At 42.5% G+C, this 20,066-nt stretch overlaps 1 protein-coding gene across 1 annotated transcript in view; it reads right to left on the reverse strand.

Annotated features, from left to right (window-relative positions):
• Positions 1-20,066, reverse strand: part of SNTB1 (syntrophin beta 1) — a 113,295-nt gene that overhangs the window by 31,640 nt on the left and 61,589 nt on the right. The window contains exons 2-3 of the mRNA XM_026689426.2: positions 13,852-14,068; positions 3,275-3,482 (exon numbers count right to left, since the gene is read on the reverse strand). Of these exons, the coding sequence (XP_026545211.1) occupies positions 3,275-3,482; positions 13,852-14,068 (425 nt within the window). The remainder of the gene's footprint in view (positions 1-3,274; positions 3,483-13,851; positions 14,069-20,066) is intronic.

Raw genomic sequence — 20,066 nt, forward strand, 5'->3', positions numbered from 1 at the left:
AGATATAATAAATGCACCATTAAAAAAAAAACTTGTTAAAATTCACGGTATTCGGTCCATTTATATAACCAGAGTGTATTCTATTTTATAGGGTAATAATAAAGACAGATACATTTTGTATGAATTAACATTAACCAAACCCTATTTTTTCTTATGAGAAGGTCAGTATTTTACATTGAAAAAATCCTACGGATATCAGTTATACAGTATGCTATTTCTGGAAGGGTCACAATTTTGGCAACAAATATAATAAAACATCTTAGCTCAAAGGTAGGCAACTAATAGTTCTCCATATGCTGCTCCCATCAGCTGTAACTTATATCTTTCTGGAGGCAGTAAATTCTTCGTTCGTATCTTAAAGGCTAATACGTTATAAACATTGTTCTGTCGCCAGTAAAGAGACTTGCAGACCGGAGTTGAATTCAGCTCTTTAATAATAACAGTAACTTCAACTGCAGTCGAACCGCAGCAGCCCTTTTTATAGCGGCTGCTCCATGGCTCGCAACCAATGACATTTAGTTAAACTTCCCGCCGCTATTGGCGGCCAATCAGGTACTAACGTTACTAACCAATCGTATCGTTGCTTCTGTTAACCAATAGGAACATCGCCCTAGAAGTCTCTATTTAAATACACTACAAACATTGTCCAACTAGAATTCATCAGTTACAGTCCAATTCTTAATTGGTGCATAGACTGTGGCATGGCAACAGAAATTAACTTATGCTTCTTACATTTCGTGGGAGGTTCACTTGGACATGGATCTTAATGAGCAACAGTGGCTAACCTAGTTTACAGGATTGATATGAGGACAAGAAGAACCATTCGAGGTGTTGGTTGTCACCTTCAAAACCCTACATGGCTCAGGACCAGGTTATTTGAAGTCCAATTTTTCCCAGTCACCTCTACCTGACTCATCAGAGTGGGGACGCAGGAAATGCTATGGGTCGCTTCTCTTAAGCAGGCCCACCAGCAGTGGGATCCCTACTTGTTCCACTACCGTTTGGTTTGGTGATGATTGTGCATGCGCACGCACCTAACGCCCGTGTGCAGCTTTCCACACACCAGCTGAGGCCTGCAGCGCCAAATAGCTAAGAGGATAAAGAAAAGCACAGGGGTGGATGGGAGGGTCGATCTTGCACTTTTCTCTTCTTTCTCCTCAGCTGATCGTTGGAGGGTTTTTTCCTCCTCTCAGCTGATCGTCAGAGGCTTTTTTTTTTACTACCTGTTCGGCTGAACCGGGCCAAATTGGTAGCATACCACCACTGAGGCCTACCTAGCGGGATCAAGAAGAAGGGCCTTCTCTGTGGTGGTTCCCGCCATACGGAATATCATCTCTATGGATATAAGGCTGGCCCCCACTTTGACATTCTTTTGCAAGGTCCTGAAAACCTGGTTTTGTGCCAAGGGGCCTGAGACCCCACAGTAGGATGGAGGCCATCAAATGTCTCATTTGACTGTTGTCACCAGGAGGGTGGGGGGTTATTGCTTTTTTATTGTTTTTATATTGGGTTTTTATTCTTCTTAGCCATCTGGAATCTCTCAGAGTGAATATATCGTGCCTCATGTACCTTGAGGAAAAGTGAAATTTAGCTGGTAATGAATAAATAAGAGCCTATATATGTGCCTGCCAAAATTAGTGAAGAAGTCTTGAAGAACTCAAGATGCTCTTTATGATTAAAAAAAAAAAAAAAAAAAAAAGCATATAGGGCCTCATAAGGTTGCTTAGAATTGAGGCTTTTTCAGAACTGCCAGTAGACATCTAGGTGCCATCTAGTAAATATCATATCAGGCTCTGAAAACAGCTATGAAAAGTAAGATCAAGGAGATGGTCAATCACTGTGGGGAGATCTCAAACATGAAAGGCTAAGAAGTCTTCTGCACCATGGGAGAGGGATTCCAAAACAAGAATGGAAAGACTTATAACAGGTGGTTAAGAAGCTATCATGGCCGTAAAAGAAAGTGTTAGAAGGCATTGACCAAAAAGAGGGTCCCAGGTTTTGCCATATTCATTGTTTTTTCTCTGTTTGCATTTGTGGACAATCATTCATAAATAGTTAAGTAGGCAGAAAATTGTCATGATTATATCATGTAGAACAGGGGTGTCAAACTCAAGGCCCACAGCTGGAAATATCAAAGGACCGGCCTGCAGTGCTCTGCATGGCCCATTTTTGGCTGGCAGAGTGCTGTTGGAGGCCAGGGAGCCTGAAAATGGGGCAGAGGGAGCAGTGCGTGACCCCTGCTAGGCCTTTTGGCCAGCAGGGTGCTGCACGAGGCGTCCCGCAGAGAAACTACAATGCTAATACGGCTCTCAACAAAATCCATTTTGACACCCCTGATGTAGAAATTCTAAAAACAGTTATACCTTGATTGAAACATTTGCCTGCAAACAATTTTGTATATACACAATACAGAATGACAGGGTTGGTTGGAAGGTACCTTGCAGATTCCCCAAGCTGTTCACCCTATAGTACCATTCCAGACAAATGGCTGTCTAGTCTCTTCTTATAGGAAGATGTTTCATGCCATGGGTCTTCCAGCTAATGTAGACATCCCAACTGTTATGCATATACAACTGGTCAGGACAAAAACATCCCATTCCCCATGCAAAATGTTAACAGGGAAGGTGAATCAGGTGAGGTCAGGACCAGAATTGGAAGAAATGCTCATCCTTTGTATATGTTTAGCGTATACATGAATGAACATTTAGGGGACCAATGACCAAATGGTTTGTTTCAATTAATCTTTTAAGGCATCTATCTTTACAGAGTGAAAGCAAATACCTCAATCAGGTACAGTGGAGACTCGGGTCGTGACCATAATCCGTTCCCGGACTCCGGTGGCGACCCGATTTGGTTGTGTCCTGAACCATGACCGACTGCACATGCGTGAACTAAAAAAAATGGTGGCCCAAGGGGAAATCGGCGCAGAAAGGGAATCTTTTCATGGCGATTTTGTTCGCCACCCAAATTCTGAATCGTGATCCGATTCAAAAATAGGGTAGATTTTTTGTTTTGCCACCTGATTTGGACCTTTCACGACCCAAGGTTCCACTGTATTTAACAAAGTTAAATATCCATCATGGAGGTTCCATACAAGAAAGCTGTGGGATTACTTTAAAGCCACTCCAAATTAAGTTGTAGGAGTGGCACATACGTAATTCAAATACTTAAAGCTAATTAACCTCTTTGATTCTTTAATACCAAACTAAAAATGCTGAGAATTCAAGCACATGCAGGGGGGCTGTTGAAGACAAGAGGAAAAAATTGGCACTACCTTTTCTGCCAGCCAACCCAAGTGCCTAATTTCTCGGCCTCCGGCTAGTCCTGCTTTACCCAGCTGATCTTTGACCTCTGAGATCACTTTGGGAATGAGCTCGCTGATACAGGAGTGGATGGCATAGAACCAGGCCTGGGCGGTGCTCGCGTCTTTACTCCTTAGCACCAAGATGTGCTTGGCATCCGGTGAATGAACTTCAACAATCCTGTAGAAGAAAAATAAATAAATAAATATAGTGAATAGGAAAAAAGGAGAGAGTTACATGTATTCTCAAAGTTCCAGCCTGATTACCTGATCTGTAGGTGTAGAAGTGTGAAAAATCACCGTGCTAGGGATGGGCTACCTGTAGTCCATTGAGTCAAGACCAAACCAACATAGCTAAGCCAAATGGAGGTCCTGTTAGGTAGCAATAACACTAGTACTTAGACTTATATACCGCTTCATGGTGATGTACAGCCCTCTCTGAGCGGCTTAAAGAGTCAGTATATTGCTCCTAACAATAGAGGTCCTCGTTTTAGCAACCTTGGAAGGATGGAAGGCTGAGTCAACCTTGAGACCCATCAGGATCGAACTCCAGGCTGTCGGCAGAATTAGCCTGCAATACTGCACTTTAACCATTGCACCACCAGGGCTCCCTATAAGGTAGCTCCCCATCCTATAAGCTTGGCATTCCACCACAGCTCCATTTCACGTGTTCCTCATTATCAATCTTCAACATGGCACGGTGGGATATAGAAAAACACCCAGTCTGCCTGTAACCCATCTTTCCTTTGCTTCTGGAGATTCTCAGACCACCAGGTCACGGTTTCCCAAAGGTGCTTTTTTAAAAATGATTTAAAAATGACTTTGATTTGGTTTTTTTCCTTGAAGACATTTCTCTTCTCATCCAAGAAGCTTCTTCAGTTCTGGAACCGAAGAAATGGAGAAGCTTCTTGGATGAGAAGTGAAACATCTTCAAAGGAAAAAAAACAAAAACAAAGTCTTTGGCCTTTTGAAGAAGACTCTTTGGGCCACATTTCCCTTCCATCACTTCCAAAAAGAGAGCTAAGGCCACTGTCTTCCCTACGCAGGAAAGGACAGCTTTGTCCAATGGCAGAAGACATTTACTAGAAGAAGATATATATATTTTTTGGAAGCCAAACATGAGTGAGGAATGACTGCTTGTTCTGTCCTTTCTCCACAGAGCGGTAGAATCAGGTGGCAGGGTCAAGTGTCATCACAGGATTAGGTCAGTGATGCTCAATCTTCTGATGCCACCCAGCCTGCCATATCAAATCCACAAATGGCCCTGCAATGTCACACCCATTCATCAAACTCAGCTTAAAGTATCTTAAAAAACTGAACAGTTCAGCAGAGGGAGAACTGTTGCCACAATGTTGAGTTTCTATTTACTGACAAAGAAATAAAGGGAGACTAGTATAGATTTCAAGCTAACCCCCCGCTTTCTTTCTGTTGACAACTATAAAACGTGCATACAAATGTTTTATGAGTTGACATTCGGCTCCCCTCATTTCTTGAGCGTGACCTGTACAACACACCCAAAAACAAATTGATTGCAGATATGGAAGCTTATGCTCACGAACCCCTCCACCCCAGGCTTGGTTGGATTTTCTGCATGGAACCTTGCCACAAGGCGATCGGCTTGGACTTTCCTACTCTTTACCCATGATGCCTCTGATAAGGGGTAGCCCTTCCACTTGATTAAATATTGGAGTTGTCTCCTGTGCCACCTCGAATTGAGGATTCGCTGCACCTCATAACGGGCTTGACCTCCTATGACCATGGGACCTGGGGGCTCACAAGGTAAGGGCCTCAGCGTTGATCCAGCCACGGGTTTTAATAGGCTACTATGGAATACTGGATACATTTTCCCTAGCAATCGGGGCAACTTCAATTGCACCATGATTGGGTTGATGACCTTTACTATCGGGAATGATCCCGTGAACTTTGGCCCCAATTTCTTGCTAGGGAGTCTTAACCTCAGATATTTGGTGGAGAGATAGACCTTCTCCCCCAACTGGAATGGTCTTTTTAGTTGACACTAGCTAGCTCTCGCCACCCCAGTTTATCCCTTTTATTTCTTTGTCGGTAAATAGAAATTCAACACAAAAATAATTTGTCACTAAAGCGGCTGCCTGCGAAGGCCCCTGGATTGGGGCTGAAAGGCAAAAGTGGAAGCAGTATGCTCTGTCCCATATTTCGTTGAACTAGGTTGCCCGGATAGACCAGACTCAACTTGGGGGGCAGGGACACACACACACACACAAACACTTGTTGCCACAATGGTGGCGTGTGTATCTCACTTTCATAATTCCTCCACTGGTTAAAGAGGAACCAAGAGCTGTGTGGGGAAGCGTCTTTTTCTATACAAGATCCTGTTAAATTGCTAGTGATAGAAAAGAAAACCAGCCCACGACTTACAACACTTCATTTAGTGACCGTTCAAAGTTACAATGGCACTGAAAAATGTGACTTACAACCAGTTTTCACACAATCATTGTGGCATCGATCAACATTCAAACGCTTGGTAAGTGGCATTATTTATGACAGTTGCGGTGTCCCGGGTCATGCGATCATATTTTGTGACCTTCTAACAAACGAAGTCAATGGGGAAGCTAGATTCACTTAACAACCATGCTACTAACTTAACAACTGCAATGATTCACTTAACAACGGTGGTAAGAAAGGTCTTAAAATGTACTTAATAAATGTCTCACTTAAGAGCAGAAATTTTGGGCTGAATTGTGGCCGTCAGTTGAGGACCACCTGAGGTGAATAGTTTATTTTCATAGTTTATTTTAAGAGTTTTCATATTGGTAATCAATATGATGCAGTGGTTAAGGTACTGGACTAGGAGATGAGAGATCAAAATTCTATCTTCCTCTGTAGAAATCCACTGGCTCCCTTTAGGCCGGTCCCTTCATCCAACCAACCTCACTCGTTTTTCTTGTCGGCATTAAATGAAGGATTATTCCCATATATGTCACCCTGAGCTCTTGGAGAAAAGTAAGAATATAAATCTATCAAATAATATCAGTCTGCTGCAGCAAACACTGGCAATAAATCTAATCACACCTTAAAAATTAAACTCTTACGTTGGCTTTGAAACTGTCACCTCAGCATAACTTGAAAGGCAAAGGAGACGCTGTAGTATAAGATACAACTCGCCACAATTCATCCACATTGGGTGTGGGATGGGACCACAATTAACCATTACGTTCAAACTGGACAATTAAGAGAGCACAATGAGTGTTTGAGAAAACAACGTATTGGAAATCAGTGTATTCTCTGAGAAAACATGATCCACAAACATCTTTTGAACCAACAAAAATGGTACTCATTAAATTTGTACCTTCTCATCTCTAAAAATGGATGGTGTCGTTTCTCTAAAGAAAGAATTAAAAAGCCAACAAGAGGGGAAAAAACATACAAACAAACAAAAAATTGTGGAGATGAGATTGCTCTGCTTTGTATTATTTTTGACCCTCATTGCAATAACAGGGCATCAGTCAATGGGGCCATATCCTTCTAGTCTTTTCTACTGGGCTTTCTAGCATAAATGCTCCTGGGCATGGTTGTTGTTTCTTTGCCTGCAGTGAGAATATGTCAAATGATACCAAAACACTATTTTAAGTTACTTAAAAACGCAATCTGCTCTTCTATAAACCTCACTGGCTTTTCTCTCGGATCTGGCTTCTGAAACATGACATTATCTGCAGTTTGGTGATAAAAGCTCTCGTTTAAATTTCCCCTTGTCTGGAAATATTTAAGGCAATGCCACAGCTCTGTTTCCTCATACCATCCACCACAGTTATGTAAACACTGCATACAGAACATTTTTGATAAAGCCAACGTTGGCCTAAAGGAACTGTGCATTTAAATAGAAGGTGTCTACCACGATATATATATGGAGGCTTTAGAGAAAAGACAGTATATATACTGTCTTCTAGCCATGAATAAAAATGCTGTCGTGCTTTCAAAGAGCCTGCTCAGATAACCATATAAAGAAAAACGATCTTTTCTCTAAAGCCTCCATGGTCAATAAAAACATCTCAAAGTTCCTTATAAAATGACAATAAAACTCCCAAGTTGGCAATCTCCAAATGCACAACATTTGAAGACCAACAAAAATGATTAGAGGGCTGGAGTTAAAATATACAAACAATAGTTACAGGAATTGGATAGGTCTCTAATGGAAAGGACCAGAGGGTGACATGATAGCAGTGTCCCAATATTTGAGGGGCTCCTACAAAGACAAGAAGGTCAAGCTATTTTCCGAAGCACCAAAATGCACAAAAAACAATAGATGGAAGGGAAGTGGAAGAGAATAGAATAAACAGAGTTGGAAGGGACTTTGGAGGTCCCCTAGTCCAACCCCCTGCTCAGGTAGGAAATCTAGTGCCATTTCAGACAAATGGTTGTCCAATCTCTTCTTAGAAACTTCCAGTGTTGGAGCATCCACAACTTCTGGAGGCAAGTTGTTCCACTGATTGATTATTCTAACTCTCAGGAAATTTCTCCTTAGTTCTAGGTTGCTTCTCTCCTTGATTAGTTTCCACCCCATTGCTTCTTGTCCTTCCTTCAGGTACTCTGGAGAATAGGCTGACTCCCTCCTCTCTGTGGAACCCCCTCAGCTATTGGAACACTGCTATCATGTCACCCCTGGTTCTTCTTTTCATTAAACAGATTTCATAGATGTGACTGTGCCCAATGTTATGACCTTTATGGAAGTGGTCGTTGAGAAAATGGCATGGTTGTTAAGCCAAGGCTTAGGTTATTTAAATGGATCCATGATATCCGATGAGTGTTTTTTTCCAGAAAACAGAAGTCAACTCCGGAAATCAGCAAAAAACACTGAAGAGCAATCACATGGCTGGGAATGGCTGTAAATGCAAGCTGGTTGCCAAGTGCAAACACAAACATATGTGACCCTGTATGTATATGTGTGCGTGCCGCCCTCAGAACTTTAAAATAGAGTTATAAGTACCTTTTTGGGGATCCACTGCACTTTGAATGGACACTAAGCAGCAAGTCATTAAGCAAGGACCATTTACATTGTAGGCATTACTGTGGCATTCAAAAGCATTACTGTGCCCCTGACTTTGCAGGAAACCAAGCCAGCATAAAGCCAGTTTTGCCTTTATGGACCTACCAAGATGCAATGCTAAACAGAGACCTTGGTTCTAAACAAGCTTCTCTCCTTGGAACAATATGGTAGAATGAGAGGCAACGATGCAAGTTAAAATATGGAAGTTTTGTGCCAGGAACATCATGCAGATTAAGAAATGAATTTGCTCTGGTTATAGGAAATCCTTTATTTTGATTCCAATATTTGGGATTTCACTGGCTGGTTTCCTCATTTAACCACCTCCAGTGCATAAACTCTACAGAAGCAACCTATATTTCCCCCCTATATTTTCACTTTCCTTTTTCACTTTAAGGTGATCTTAAATAAGTGAGGAATGAAGATGGACCAACCATTCCCCCTAACAGAAGACAAACTCAGGATTTTGGAAAACCCTCTTAAGTTAGAAATTCCAGGTGAGATGCTCAAGCTTTGATGCTGTGCAAATTCCCAGCAAAATCCAGCAGGTTAAAGGTGATGATGACCTGTGGCACAGAACAATGGCCTACATACATGGCCAGGAGGAAAAGATACTTTCTGATTTGCCCAGCTGTTTCACTTGAGTTCCCAGGCCAGGACACTGATCTGTGGGTTGTGATGGAATCTCTGTAATTACCTGCTTAGTTCTACCAACAGAGGAATCCAATCTGAGTTTGTGGAGCAAATTTCTTAGAAGACTTGGAATAATGGTATTTTTGGGGTGGTAATACAGGACCTACGTAGACTAACAGAATAATAGAGTTGGAAGGGACCTTAGAGATCTTCTAGATCTAGACCATACTATAGCAATAGCACTTAGATTTATATGCTGCTTTATAGTGCTTTACAGCCCTCTCAGAGCGGTTTTACAGAGTCAGCCTATTGCCCTCAACAATCTGGGTCCTCATTTTACCCAACTTGGAAGGATGGAAGGCTGAGTCAACCTTGAACCTGGTGGGCTTCGATCTGCCAAATCACAGTAGGAGTAGCTTGCAGTACTGCACTCTAACCACTGCGCCACCATGGCCTACAAAGCTCTGAAAAACTCCTGTAGAAATCCAACTTGCTACACTTTTACTACAGAAATTGGTTCCGCTCCTATGCCACGTGGTGTCTTTATGTGTCCATGCCAATTCCTGACGTCCCTAAAAAGGGGCAGAAAACCACAAGCAAATATACTAGGAAGGATTTCTCCTCACCAAAGTGGCCAGGCTTGATGACTTCTGATAAAAATATAACACCATCCATAAACAAAACTAATCACAATAGCAATGTGCTTGCTAATATCTTAATTAACTAATATTAATAACTGAATTAGACTTCCTGATTTTTTTACTGATGAATGAAAGTGTATCTGCAATCACTGTCTTAGTTATTTAATTTTCTTCTGGAAGTTACAGAGGGACAGGATCAGGCCTTGTAGGAGTGGCAGAATCTGGGGGCGGAGTTAAAAGAGCCTAGAATCCCTACATAGCCACAAGCAGCCTAAGTCTTATCCTCCTAGAGCTCCCTGGACCCTTATCTAACTCTAAGCAGGCTCCAAACCATTCGCAGAGAAGATTCCTGTGCCTAGGCTGTTTATCAATAAATCAGTTTAATTGCACCTTCATGTGCAGACCTGATCTTTCTTACCTGACCCAACCCCAATAATTCACTGTCATAAGATAACTCCAACCATATCATGTAGCCCACGGATCTATCACTGAGCTCTCTCTCAAACAGCAAACTCTTTGGTTTTCTGCCTCTTGTGCAGAAGAAGTGCTAGGTGCTAATGAAGGTTTTTTTTTATTCCTTTATGCTAGATAGGGGACAAAAAGGCCACGAATGTGAAAGAAGAAGAAAAAACAGTTCCCTAATTTCACATTTTTCTCCCTGCATAAGAGGCTTGCAGGTGTGTGGTGTGATGTAATTCTCTCCATACATTATAGATGAGGACCAATAAGTTTATCCTATTTTTAGAGCTTGAAAACTCTAAAGAGCTATCAAAGTCTCATTTCCCATTCATTTCCCCAGGCTGCCTTTTCTCACTCTCCCAGGTAGGCAAATGCCCAGAGATTGGTGGCTCAAATTAGGATAAGGAATTCAGTCCCCTGGTGCAGTTTCTTGCTTTTTAGGATTGGCCATGAAGGCACAGCATCTGCCAAAATAGAAGAATGCAATCAAGTTCAGACTGGCTTTCATTAATTTAAGCTCTCAGATATTCCATATTTAGCATGTCCAACTGGTATGGCCAAATTGTGGGTAGTGAGACTTTAATCCAAATCTCACTGGAATTTTACTTGTTGAAATTCTGCCATTTTTTGTCACAATGCGTATAAAAAAAGAGATTAAGCTTTGATTGCATGGCTGGGCCACCATCTTTATTTTTCTGATACATCCTTGGTTCAAGTCCTTGTTCTCTATGCCAGGATCCCCAACCTTTCGGACGCCGCGCCCGGTTCCGGCGTCAGCCTGGACGCCCTGCCCGGTTCCGGGCGTCAGCTGGCGCCGCCATCTTTTTTGACGAAAATCACTTCGGTGCGTCACCGAAGTGATTTTTCGTCAATGGCGGCATGGCCTTCGGGTGAGCTTTTCGGGTAGAAATGGCTTTCACCCAGAAAAGCTCACTCGAAGCACTGCAACGCCATCTTTTTGACGAAAAATTGCTTTTTACCAAAAAGATGGCGGCGCCCAGCAACCAGCGGCCCGGCAAGGCTTGTTCACGGCCCGGCACGGTCCGCGGACCTGCGGTTGGGGACCCCTGCTCTATGCAATGGAAAAACTCAGCCAATCAGAACTTTTATGTGAAATAAAAGAGATGTGTGCATGATGATGTGGTCTACAACCCTTTTCCTATTTGAACATTATTAACTGCATAAGGAAAACGCCATGCTGGGAGCCAGTTTGGTGTAGTGGTTAAGGCATCAGGTTAAGGTAAATTCTAGTCCCACCTGAGGCATGAAAGCTGGCTGTGTGATTTCACTCCAATCACCAGGAGACAGAGAGTTCTAGTCCCACCTTAGGCATGAAAGCTTAGGCATGAAACTTTGGGCCAGTCACACACTCTCAGCCCAACCTACCTCACAGGGTTGTTTTTGTGAGGAAAAATGGAGGAGTATTATGTATGCCGCCTTGAGTTACTTATAAAGTAATAAAAGTGAAATAAAAAATCTAATGAAAAAATCAATTTCTTAAGTTAAAAGGAAAATGCTCAACAGTGATAAAATTACACATATGATGTAATTGACGATTTTGGTGTGATTTCTTTGAACTAGTGTAATTACACACATCCCGTACCATATTACAAATACGGAAATTTGAAATACGTATGTTTTTGTTCTCTTTTTAGACCTTAGAAACAAAAATCAGGCTTGGGGTTGCATGTTCCTTTTCAGCCCTTTCATATTGAGCAAGAAATCTGTTAATTCATAGTAAGAAGAGAGTGAAAAAAGAAATGGGTGTAAACCACTGCAGTTATATGATGGAGACTGGATTATGGAGACTAGACGTGCAATGGGGAACTAGCACTTTCATTGCACTTCATTTTGATGCACAAGAATTTTTTTTTAAATCTAGCCAGGATGTATCTGTGAGAATTCTGCTGATCTAGATCAAGCCAAGCTATGTAAAGTCAGAAGGTCTCCAATTTATTGCAGTTTTAACTTGGAGAACCTGATGGCTCTCAACCAGTTCTGAGTTCACTTTTGTTTTGATTTGGAGAGCTTGACAGTTCCCTACCAGTTCTGAGCTTACTTCTGTTGGGTTCCAACCCCAACCCTGGAAGGTTGGACACTTCTAAACAAAATACTACAGACATGTATTCTTGTGACAGAACGTCTATGGTGCTTACAATCTTATAAATAAAGATGATGCAAGGAGCTTTGCAGCAAGTTGTCTACACAAGTAAGGTTTTTCTTTAATTAAAAAAAAAACCAAAGCTATGGGAGACTAAAGTCTAGCACAGGGTCCCCACGCGGTCCGCGGACCAATACCGTCTCTTAGAACCTTTTCTTCGGCCGCTGGTGGTCGGCGCCCCCGCTCCCCCCCCCCCCCCCCCCCCCCCCCCCCCCCCCCCCTTTTTTTAAAAGGCCCGGTGAGCTTTTCCGGTGAGCTCACCGGGCTTCATCAAGATGGCCCACGCTTCGGTGACCCCCCCCCCCCCCCCCCCCCCCCCCCCCCCCCCCCCGGCCCCCGCCTCTTTGGCGAGTCCCGCTTCCGGTGGGTCACCGGGCCTTAACGGCGCCCATGATGCGGTCCCGGCGCCCACTGATGCCGTACTGGGCCGGCCGGACCTGGTCTAGCAGACCCCAGAATACTGAAGAACCTGCCATAGTAGTTTTTTTGTGGAGGAGGTTCAAAGAGGAGAGGAAATTGACTCCCACACACATATCCAGTGAATAGAAAATGCTTCTTCCTGCAAAGCTACACCCTGGAATTTGGAAACAGAATAGCAGCAAGCTTTTTAATATAGGTATAACACTGCTGTAGAGAGGCATGGAGATAGCCTTGAGAGAGTTATTCAGATACTGTTGCAGAAGCAACATTGCTTAAGTCTTGGAATGCTAGCAGTCTACTTAGAACAGGGGTGGGCAAACTACGGCCCGAGGGGCCACATCCGGCCCGTTGGTCTTTTTAATCGGCCCGCCGAAGAATTAAGGTTTGATGTGAATGATTGAATGATTGCATTCATTTGATTTTGACTTGTAATGACAGGCATTTCGACACCAGGTAGCGGCCCGTCTGTCAAATTTTAAAAGTCAATGAGGCCCCCGAGCCAAAAAGTTTGCCCACCCTGACTTAGAAGAACTTCAGAATAACTCAATATCGAAGGGGCTGCCACAAAGAAGAGGTCAACCTGTTCTCCAAACTCCAAAGCATCTGAAGGCAGGACAAGAAGCAATGGATGGAAACTAATCAAGGAGAGAAGTAACCTAGAACTAGCTGAAGAAGCTTCTTGGATGAGAAATGAAACATCTTCAAAGAAAAACCAGAAAATCTAGTTGCCTCTTGAAAAAGCACCAGTCATGACCTGGATGACTGAGAATCTCCATAGACATCAACCTAGAACTAAGGAGAAATTTCTTGACAGTGAGGACAATTAATCAGTGGAATAGGTTGTCTTTAGGAAGTTGTGGGTGTTCCATCACCGGCATTTTTAATGAAAAGATTGGGCAGCCACTTCTCTGAAATGTTAAAGAGTTTCCTGCTTGAGCAGGAGTTGGACTAGAAGACCTCCACGGTCCCTTCTAACTCTATTATTCAACAAATTGTCCTCCTTTCCGGACATCAACGAAGTAAGGTGTACTCTTTTCATCCTTCTCTGCTGAATAAATATGCAAAGAGAGAAAAAGAAAGAGGAAGGAGAGACAGCTGCTGAACGGCTGCTGTCTACTTCTCTTATGGACTTGAACCTGCCCTTAATCCACAAAAATAACGAAGAATGAATATTATGGAAAGGGAGGGTTCTTCTCCCCCATCCACATTTGCTTACCTGTTTTCTGGATCTAACATAGCCATGTTCCGCGTCACATAGCACATTTTGAGTGGGATGGTCTTTTTGTCTCGGTGGATGTTGAGAGACAGAGGCAACAGGGGATCGATGGTTGGGTTGCCCAAACGGGGGGACTCAGGAGGAGGAGTTTCCCATCCAATTTCAGAAATAGGAGAACCTTTCTTCACATAGGGGGTGGCTTCTCGCATGTATTTCACTGAAAAGAAGAAGAAAACAAATGAGAGCATAAGTATCGGAGAAGAGCGGGCAAAGCTGGAGGCAGAATTAAATGTGTCATTAGTTTAGAGTCCTTACATTCTCACAAACAGTCCAAGTTCAACTGGTCCTGAATTCCATTGACTCTTATCTGGTGCCAATTTAATGCTGAACTTTAGTTGACTAGATTCTTGTGCATATGCTTGAATAAATCTTCTATGCTGCAATACAACAGACGATCCTGATTTTTTGCACCTGACATTAGGAGAACGAGTGGTCGAACGCCGCAATGGTCATAAAACCAGTCAGTCACGTGACCTACCCAATTTTATGATTATTATTTTTTTGCAGCAGTCATTAAATGAACCCATTATTCACTATGGCGAGGTTTTCCCCAAAAAACCAGAAATGCTCTTTGCTGCAAAACTGATGTAAAACATAGTCACATGACTGCAGGATACTGCAAAGGGGCATAAATGTGACTGTGTTGCCAAGTAACCAAAGCAAGGTCACCCCTGTCACAACTCCATTTAGAAATAATTAGAAATACTGTATATTTACATGGATATGTTTTGACTCCTCCACCTGAAGTCTAAAATATACTTTCAATTCCAAGCCCAAGTTGTTTCTATTAATTTGTTTTTATACCTACCTCTTTTCTAAGGTGGAGGATTTTTTTAAATTATATTTTTATTTATTTACTCCAATTATGTTTTTTCTCTGATACACCAAAACATCTTATTAAGGGATAACCTTTAAGTTTATCCATGGAACAGCCATCGCACGATCTTCCCTGATATAGTTAGGTCAGCCAGGTTGTTAAAATAGTGTTTTTAATTGCACTCACGCAGCATAAACCACAGCAAACAATTATCTATCTTAGCCTTCCCAATACAATATCCATCAAATGAGCAGGATCAGAAGGCCTATCACCACGAATTGAGGCCTAGACAAAAAGAATTGAGGTCCAGAATCACTGAAGTCAACAAGTCAGAAAAAGCCCGACATAGTCTTTACTCAATGTTAACTAAAGTAGTGATAACACAAATGACTTGATAGAAGTGCCTGGTAACAACTGCCCACAAGTTGATCCCAACCTCTTTTCCAGGTTCTAATTGTCGTCATATATACTAGTAAATAAATCTGGCTTCTTTTGTTTCCTGTTAGGAATGTAAGTCACATAACAGTTATTTGGGTTAGAAATATATAAACTTGGATAGACATTTTAATACTATGCCTTTAAGAGAATACTAAATCTGTAATTGGGTGTGGTTCCGCAAATGGCCATAAGATGGAGCCAGAAACCTGGGTTGTTTAGTCTCAGAAGAAGTCTCAGTGAGTCTCTGTTTCCTTCTGTTGGAGAGAGTTGCCGTTCCTCCTAATGATTGTTACTGATCATTGATGTAAGTCTGTTACTGAACTGTTTTTGATACTGGACTTTGATATTTGGATTATCCCTGAACTGAACACTGACTGCCTTACCTGTGAATGACTTGGACTGCTTATCTTGGACTGTGTTTAAACGTTTATTGAAAAGTAAAAACCTACATTTACTGTACAGTGTATCTGTGTGCTGTGTGTGTGTTATTCTTCACGTCTCTCACTACGTCTCCCTGTATGCGCACATTCTCCTAACGGGGAATTACCTCAACATCTCCAACAAATTTGAAATTGAGGTCAGGTAATTAAGATTCCAACATTTATTTCTCATTCCTCCAAAAATCCACATGAATTAATCTTCTGCCATATGCTAACAGCTTCATTATTTTCCTGTTAGCTGGGCCAACAGCCAGCCAGTGCTGTGTTCTAAAGAGCATTTCATACGCACCCATTTTCACCAAAGCTTGAACACTTCCACAATTAAGCCTTTGTTATATATTCACAGATGACATTTCGAAGGGGCGGGGGAAGAAAAACACACTTCTTGCAAGTCAGATGGACAAATGCGATCAAATCTATCAAGCTTCTTCTTTTTTTTCTAATTAGGTTCTTAAACATCTTGTGACTCATTCAGGTTAGCCATAATAACAACATCACTAAAAAGAAAAAGAAAAAAAGAAAAGAAAGGGGAGGTGGGAAAAGACTTCAAACTGCAAGGGTTTCACTTAGGGGAGCAAAAATGGGAAGTATCAGCTTATGGAACGATGAAGGCAAAAGGAAAGAAACGTTGAAAGAAAGAAGAAAAGAAATTTGATCAAAGGCAGAGACTTTCTGGCTTTGCAAGAGAAGGGGAAAAAAGATAACCCACTTCGTCACCAGCTTTAGGAAGTGACTGATATTAAAATTCACACACGTACATTGACTCAAATATGACTCTATTAGTGAAAGTTTGGTTTAATTAAAAAAAAACCTTCACATATCATAACCACAGAATTTTCGCATAGACCTCAACTTACAATCCTTCATTGCAAAGTTGCAACTGCACTAAAAAAAGGTGACAGGATCGATTTTCACACGTACGACCACTGCAGCATTTCCATGGTCATGTGATCAGAATTCAGGCAACCGGCATATATTAATGACAGTTGCAGTATCCTGGGATCATGTGTAACCTTCCCAGCTGGCTTCCAACAAGCAAAAACAATGGAGGAAGCCAGATTTGCTTAAATCACTTAAATCATGATTCCCTTAACAACTGAAGTGATTTGCTTAACAATAGTAGCAAAAAATATATATCATAAAATGGGGCAAAACTCAGAAATGTTGGACTGAATTGTGGTTCTGAGTTGAGGACTACCTGTATTCCTTCTTATTGGGAAACAGCTTCAAACTCTTTCCTATTTCTACACATACACACAAAGGAAGAGAGGGACAATAATGGTTTCCAGCTATTGCGGTTTAAACTGCATCCAGATGTCTTTTGTTTTGTTAAAAGGACATTATGAGAAACCAGAGAATTGGAGGATGTCAACATAGAGATGAAAATGTACACCTTGAGTGCAAAATTTCTTATTTGGAATGGGACACCCCAGAGTAAAGGCCAGCTTTCCCAGTTGGGTGCTATCCAGTTTGAGATTGGAACTCTTGTAGTTCCCATCTTTGAGGAAATGTGTAAGCACCAAAGTAATAAAAGAATTAATCATCATGAGTAATAATGGCAGAGTACACAATTTATTTCGGAGTTATTTTCATAACTGAAAATAAGGTTAAGGTGGAATACCTGTATTTAGATTCTTCTTCCCATTTTATCTACATAATAATCTTGTAGGGTAAGGGTGGGGAACTATTATAGCCCTTTTATGGCTCTTGAACCTCAACTCCCAGAATTCCTGAGCCAGTCAGCTCAGGAATTCTGGGAGTTGAAGTCCACAAATTGTAAAAGGGACAAGGTTCCCCACCTCTGTTGTACGGCATCATCCGATTTGAGAGACAGAGATTCGCTCAAATCATTTAATCCAGTGATCCCCAACCTTTTTGACGCCGCGGCCCGGTACCGGCATCAGCTGGCCGCCGCGGCCTGGTACCGCATCAGTTGGCGCCGCCATCTTTTTGATGAAAAAGTGCTTCCGTGACTCACCGAAGCACGCTTTCATCAAAAGATGGCGGCGCTAGCGCTCGTGAGTTTTCCGGCAGAAATGGCTTTCACCCGGAAAAGCTCACCGAAGCGCTAGCGCCGCCATCTTTTTGATGAAACGTGCTTCCGTGAGCTTTCTACCCGGAAAAGCTCACCGGAAGCACTTTTTCATGAAAAAGATGGCGGTGCCCAGCAAGCCGCGGACCGGTAGGAGTTGTTCCGCTGATCGGTACCGTCCGCGGACCGGTGGTTGGGGACCCCTGATTTAATCAACATCAATAGCAAAAAAAAATCGCCTCTGGACTTTGATGAAAACCAAAATCTGCACTACAACAGCAACAATCTCTCTCCACTCTCTCCCCCTCCCATTCTCACACTCCCCTCTCCCTCTCCCTCACACACACTCACACACCCCGTTGACAAACTGCATTTCAGCCACAACATTTGAGAACTGATTTTAAAGCAGGAGGTTGGACAGTGCACGTGGGCTTAGGGTGACCCACCCTTTTTCTAAAAAAAATAATTCCCCATTGACATGCCACCTTCTATTCTTCATTTCCTCCCGTACAATGCTCATACTCATTTGTTGTTCAAAAATGGAATGTGCCACATCTAAATATTTGATTAATAGCCACCAGCACTATATTACTGATTCATCATTTGGCGGCAACTGAGTTTTGAGCTGGCAGGAATAGGAATTATTGTTGCCAGATACTCATCAGGAGAAGAAAGAGGAAACAACGGCAAATTTTAGAATTTCTGGCATCCTGGAATAGTAAGAGAATGTGTGTGTGTGTGTGTGTGTGTGAGAGAGAGAGAGAGAGAGAGGGAGAGAGATTAGAGAGGGAGAGAGATTAGAGAGGGAGAGAGAAAGAGGGAGGGAGGGAGAGAGAGAGATTGGAGAGGGAGGGAGGGGGGAGAGAGAGAGGGAGGGGGACAAAGAGAGGGAAGGAGAGGGAGAGATTAGAGGAGGAGGGAGGGACAATGAGAATAAAAGGAAAGAGAGAATGAAGAGAGAGATAATAAAAGAGAGATAATAAAAAGAGAGAGAGAGAGAGACTCTCACTTTCAGAATTCAGTTCTGAGGAGACTGTTCCCCGAGCTGGCCTACCTCAAAGGGATCATAGAACTACTGTATAATCTCCAAGCCACAGGAAGTAATAGTTCCACTTTTATTTTGCACTGGTTTGACTTCTTCAGTCTTTGTCCAGTTCAGGGTACCGCATTTTGGTACCTCCTTGTTACAAAATGAGGCCTCTGGTTCTATCGTCCTTGTTGCAAAAGGCAACGAGGTGGAAAGAACCATACCTTTTATAAGAGAGAAGATGGAAGGGGAACTTCGGCCTTGCCAAGAGAAGACTGAGGGTGATATAACAGCACTCTTCAAAATCAGAAACGATGTCCTCCAGAAGATCAAGACTTTTGCCTCGCTATTCTAAACGTGTTGAGGCACAAAGCAAGGGGCTTAATTACAGGAAGGCTGGTTCGTTCCGACTGTGTCTCAGGAAAACAACTTCCTAACAATAACAGCGGTGCAACAGTGGAGCCAATTAACCAAAGGTGATGGGATCTCTCAGAGGTGTTGAAATGGTGTCTAGACAGCCAACTATCAGGGATGCATTAATTAGGGCTCCTGCAAGGAGACTGACCTTGAAGGTCTAAACTCCCTTCTTCTTCAAATGTGCTGAATCTATAGTCAGAAGGGCCCACGGGCTCACCGTGAAAGCCCAGCTTCCTGCTTTCCTCAAGGGAAAAATTGCCTGATAATTCTAGTCAGATGTCAAATGTTTAGGAACAGAATATAAACCATTGCACTAAAATTCCTTCTTGTTACCTGACTCCAGCCATAGTTGATCTTTCAATTCTTTCAGCTCTTGATTTGCCATTTGTCTGAAATGGTATAGGGCCATGATGGTGAACCTATGGCACGCATGCCAGAAGTGGCACGCAGAGTCATTAATGTCAGCACGCGAGCCCTCCACCAGAACAGGTCTACTGCGCATGCGTGCGTGCCGCCTGCCCGCCAGCTGATTGTTGGGTATCTGGTGCGCATGCATGTGGGGGCAGGGGTGCGTGGGAGACATGCGTGCATGCACAGAGATGTGCGGCATGTGCGGGGGTCACGTGCACATGCACAGGGGCGTGAGGGGGACCGACGCACATTGCCTTCTGGGTGCCGGCACGCAAGTGCTCGCACATGCAATTATTGGCACAGGAGCCCAAAAAGCTTAGCCACCACTGGTATAGGGTTTTCTCTGGTATAGGGGGTTGGACTAGAAGACCTTCAAGGTCCCTTCCAACTCTTCTATTCTATTCTATTCTATTCTATTCTATTCTATTCTATTCTATTCTATTCTATTCTGTTCTATTCTATTTTCTATTCTATTTTCTATTCTATTTTCTTTTCTTTTCTATTTTCTTTTCTTTTTTTTTTTTCTTTTTTCTTTTTTTTTTTTTCTTTTTCTTTTCTTTTTCTTTCTTCTCT

Source organism: Notechis scutatus, chromosome 3 (assembly GCF_049901735.1).
Source record: "Notechis scutatus isolate UNSWTSFEM ecotype Mainland chromosome 3, rNotScu1.2, whole genome shotgun sequence".
Taxonomy (NCBI): domain Eukaryota; kingdom Metazoa; phylum Chordata; class Lepidosauria; order Squamata; family Elapidae; genus Notechis; species Notechis scutatus.